Consider the following 4,830-nt stretch of genomic DNA (forward strand, 5'->3'; position numbering starts at 1 on the left):
TGCAGCCTCGGTTTTTCATCTCTAGCTAATCTCTGTGAAGCCTGAGGCAAAGTCACCTTTGGGTCAACGCTCAGGTGTCGTTATCTGCCACCCCCATCACCCAGAGCTGCCCCCAGCCCTCCCCACGAGCAGGGCCGCAGGGCAGGGTGCCAGGAATCCGGTCCCCCCGGTTCCAGCCGCCTTCTCCTGGGGCAGAAGGTGAGTCCTGCACCCAGACCGCACCCCGGCTGCCCCACGGCAGAGAGGGGAGGAGCAACACACACCGGGGTTTAAAAAAAAAACCTGGAAAACTGAGCGTGGATGAACTGCCAGTGCTGGCACAGCAGGGCAGCATGCCCAGGGGTGCAGGGACGGGAGGAAGGTGACAACACCTGCGCCCTCCACCTGCCATTCACCCAAGCTCCACCTGCACAATCCCCAGCCTCCATGGTGAGCACAGGGTGGCTGCTCCCAGCCCTGAGGCCTTGGGAAGGGAAAGGAAGGAACAAATCCAGCAGGGGCTCAGCTCCTTCAGCTCCAAGGCTTTTATTAAGGTGTGCAACATGCCCACGATCACAGGTCTGGGATACAGCAGAGGCAGCAGGAGCTGGACACGAGCAAGCAGAAGGGAGGTGAGGGCAGCAGGAGCCTTGCAGGAAGCTGCCAGAATCCTCCAGCGCTGGCACAGGTTGTTGCTTTGAGCTGAGTGCACCCTTTGCCATCAAAATGTCCTTTTTGGAGGAGGATTTTTGTGGCTCTCCTCACCTCACCCACTGGCAGCAGCCCCAGGGGGGGCAGAGCCCGTGCCCCATGTGGGGCAGGAGGAGGCTGGGGCTGCCCCTGGCCCATGGGCCACTGGTGGGCTTGGCCACAGTTGTTCATCCACAGTCCAGGAGCATCTGGTGGGTGGTGGGTGCCAGGATCTTCTGCTGCTCCCTGGGGTCCTGGTGAAGTGGCTCCTCCAATGGCAGGCAGCACTTTGGCTGGGAGGAATCTCTGGAATCCCTCCTCACCCTCCTTTGCAGATGAGAAATGGAATCAGTCCCCAGCTTTGCTCGGCAACCAGGGCAGGATGGGGAGTGCAGACCCCTCTGGCTGAGCCCTCACTGCTGCTCCTCCTCCTCCTCAGCACTCAAATGGAATGTGTGTCCTATGGATGCACAGCAAAGCACAGCAAACACACACAGCAGCTCCTTTTCCATCTCTAGCTAAGACAATTGTTCTTCGGGTTCTGTGTACAGCTCTCACTGGATAAAATGTAGATTCAAAAAAAAAATATTCTTTTTGCTCCCAAATGATAAATTAATATAAACACCAACACCACAAGTTCATGAGCAGCTTTGGGATCATGCACTGAGCAAGAGCATTGCCCACAGCAGACAGACGTGCACACACACATACACCTAAATTAACTTTTCACTAATACTGACATTAAAAACATACATTGTTTGGATCATTTGACTTAAATTTACTTTCCAGCATTCTGAGGTCACTTTTCAGAATGATTTTTTTTCTCTTTTACAGCCCAGGACACCTCACTCTCACCAACAAGCAATGTTTACCAGGGGCTGGGCTGTGGCTGCAGGGATGCACCAGTGCAGGTGGGATCACCTGCAGTGATGCAGGGATGCAGCAGTGCTGGGAGTGCTTTGCCCAGGGAGGTTTGAAAGCCTCACTGCCCTGGGGCCCTCACTGCCCTGCCGCTCCAGCACGGCCATCCCAGCACTGCTGTGGCTAAGCCAGGCTCAACTATGGACCAGATTAGGTTTAAAGATGAGCCTGGTCACCTTGAGCTCAGCAAACCCCAAGATCCTGAGGTCGACCCAGCCCAGTGCCACCCCAGACCTGGATGCAGGACAAAACAAATTCCAGTGCAGAGGATGATGGAGATGAACTCTTCGGGGACTCTTGGCTGCGTTGGAGAGAGATGGGAAGGGCAGGGTGGGCACCCAGGCACAGGGTGGAGATGCCACCCGCCAACACCACAGCACCTGGAGGGTGAGGGCTGGGCCAGGCTGCTCTGGTGGCACCTCAGGGGCCAGGGGCAGCTGCAGCAGCGACGCAGGCTGGGCCCTGCTGCATGCAGCGGATGAGCTCCTTGCGATTATCCAGGATGGTGTCGAAACTCTCCTGCAACCGGTTCTGCTGGTCCACAACTCTCTGCTGCAGGCCGTGGATCCAGCGCAGCAGGGCCAGGCGCCGGTACATCACCAGCTGGATGTGGTGCTTCTCCTTCTCCTGCTCCTTGAAGCGCTCCTTGTCCTGGAGGTGCTGCACAGCCTCTGCCAGCGCCGGGAAGAGGGTCCCCAGCTCGGCCTCAGCCGGCTTTGCCTCAGGGGGGCTCTCAGCTCGGGGGGCAGAGGCAGGAGGGTCCCAGGTGGTGCTGCAGGTGCTGTCGGGGCTGTCGATGCTGAGGGAGCTGCTGGCGTAGCCGTTGTCCTCTGCGGGGGAGCTCGGGGGCTTGGCACAGCCCTCGTGGGCAGCGCTGTGCCCCCCTGCCCCGCTGACCTCGGCTCCCTCGGGGGGGCTGCGCTCCCCCTGCTCGGGGTGCGGGTCACCCGGGCCCGGGGCGCTGTCCCTAAGCCGGCCCTGGCCCATCTGTCTCTGCATTAATAACAGCAGATTATCCGACGGATTTGTGGTGTTTTCGCTCCGGCTGGAGCCCTCCTCCGGCGGGGACCCCGGCGCTGGCTGGCTCCAGTTCTCGTTGCTGTCACACACCTCTCCCACGAAGTTGGAGTTGGAGTCCGGCCCATGTCCCGCCCCTGGGAGGGCCGTGCCCAGCGCTGGGCCCCCCCGGCCCTGCCGGAACGGGGCGTTTGCCGGGCACACAGCAAACATCTCACCGGTGTCCTGCCTGCAAGAGAGACACGGAGCCGTGACACGCCTGTGGGCACCTGGGCTGTGAGCTCAGGGCAGCTGCAGTGGAGAAAAACACGCTCATTGCTTTATTTACCTCTTTAAAGGCACTGGACCTACCACGGGGTCAATGTTCCTGGGTGTTGGACTGCTGCTCTCAGCATGGCCCCATGCAACATCACGGAATCAGGGAATGGATTGGGTTGGAAGAGATAAAGCTCATTTAGTTCTCATCCCTTGCCATAGGCAGGTGTGCCACCCGTCCAAGGGCATCTTCCCACCTGATGCAGAAGCTCAAGGAGCCACCTCCCATCCCATCTGTCTTCCCTAAGAGCTCCAGTCCCAGCCCCTGTTCCTGCAGCATCTCTTGGGTGATGCCAAAGGGCATCACGGGGCTCAGGCACACAGCTGCACGTGCTGCTGGCAGCATTTGGGCTGCGGCTGATGCAATTAATTCCATGCTGGTAAAGGTGTGCTTGGAAGGAGATGCTTTCCCCACAGCAATAAATGTCCTTCAGCAGCCGAGACTGCCTGGGCTCCTGTGCACAACCTCTGCCACCAGCCCTGCACCAGGGCGGAGGGCTGGCCTCAGCCTGTGCCCAAAGTGGTGACACCACTGACCTTCCCTCCCTGCAGGACTGGGAACAGGCTGGCCCAGAAAAGGGAAGGTTATCCCAGTGTTCCTTGCCGGGTCACCGGCAGCGAGAGGCGCTCTCCAAGCCCTCTCCTACCAGGAATCCTCACAGGAACCTCAGCAAGGAACCCATCGGGTGTCCCGGTCTGACCCCGGCCAGCAGCGGGGCACCAGGAGGGGCGCAGGAGCCCGTGCCCAGCCCGAGGTGCTGGCAGAGGCCTGGAACCGCGGGACCCCCGCCCTGCAGCCCCCGCAGTGACATCTGCTCGCTCAGTGCCGGGTGACACCCCCATAAAACCGCTGCGCCCCATAGGAGCTGCGCCCCATAGCAGCGGGGCCGGGCTGCGCTGCCGGGGGGGATGCGCGGCCGGAGGGGCCGGGCCGGGGAGCATCCCTGCCCTGCAGAGCCCCCCGGAGCCCCCCGGAGCACCCCCGGAGCCTCCGGGACCCCGGCCCCGCTGGAGGGTCCCGCAGAGCCCCCCTGAACCCTGCCCCGGGAGCCGCCGCTCCGCTCGCACCGCCCGCCCGGCCCCGAGCACTCACCGGCCCGGTCCGGCCCTGCTCCAGCCCCGGCCCCGGCCCCGGCCCCGGCCCCGGCCCGGGCTCCGTGCGCCGCCGCCGCCGCCGCGGGTGGGAGCGGGAGCGGAAGCGGCCCCGCGTGGGGAGGTGACACGGGCGCACTTCCGACAGCGCCGGCGGGGCTGGGGAGGGACAGGGATGATGGGGAGGGACAGGGATGTTCGGGGGGACAGGGATGATGGGGAGGGACAGGGATGATGGGGGGGACAGGGATGATGGGAGGTGCAGGGATGTTGGGGGAGGACAGGGATGGTGGGGGGGGGGAACAAGGATGTTGGGGGGACAGGGATGCTGGGGGAGGACAGGGATGCTGCGGGAACAGGGATGCTGGGGGATGCAGGGATGATGGGGGGGACAGGGATGTTGAGGGGACAGGGATGCTGGGGGGTGCAGGGACGCTGGGGGGTGGGACAGGGATGCTGGGTGGGTGCTGGTGGGAGCTCCCCGACACGGGCAGGGTGGCTGGATTGGGATACTCTGGCTCCTTCCCACCGGCCCCTGGGTCCCGTGAGGCTCAGCAGGTCCCCGTGGGGATGGGGACGGAGCTGAGCGCTCAGTGGGTTCTTTATTCCCCTCGCCCGGAGCCGGGGTGTCGGCACTGGGAAAGGAAAAGGCTCAGGAACATCAAACGGTTCCCACGAGCCCCCGGCCGGCGCGGGGGTCACATGAAGCACCGGGAACGTCTCGGGGGATAAAGAGGCTTTGTGCGGCTGGGAGCCGCGGTGGGGACAGCCCCATACTGCCCAGTCACCCCCAGAGCTGCCCCGGGCGGGGATGGC

At 62.9% G+C, this 4,830-nt stretch overlaps 1 protein-coding gene across 1 annotated transcript; it reads right to left on the minus strand.

The window, feature by feature from the left end:
- Window positions 1–509: 509 nt before the first annotated feature.
- Window positions 510–4,096, minus strand: C23H1orf216 (chromosome 23 C1orf216 homolog). Its single transcript, XM_066564690.1, has 2 exons — window positions 4,016–4,096; window positions 510–2,836 (listed from the first exon to the last, which is right to left on the minus strand). The coding sequence occupies exon 2, from the start codon at window positions 2,818–2,820 to the stop codon at window positions 2,011–2,013; it is 810 nt and encodes a 269-aa protein (XP_066420787.1). The 5' UTR covers window positions 2,821–2,836; window positions 4,016–4,096; the 3' UTR covers window positions 510–2,010.
- Window positions 4,097–4,830: the final 734 nt, after the last annotated feature.

Source organism: Molothrus aeneus, chromosome 23 (genome assembly GCF_037042795.1).
Source record: "Molothrus aeneus isolate 106 chromosome 23, BPBGC_Maene_1.0, whole genome shotgun sequence".
In the NCBI taxonomy this organism is placed as follows: domain Eukaryota; kingdom Metazoa; phylum Chordata; class Aves; order Passeriformes; family Icteridae; genus Molothrus; species Molothrus aeneus.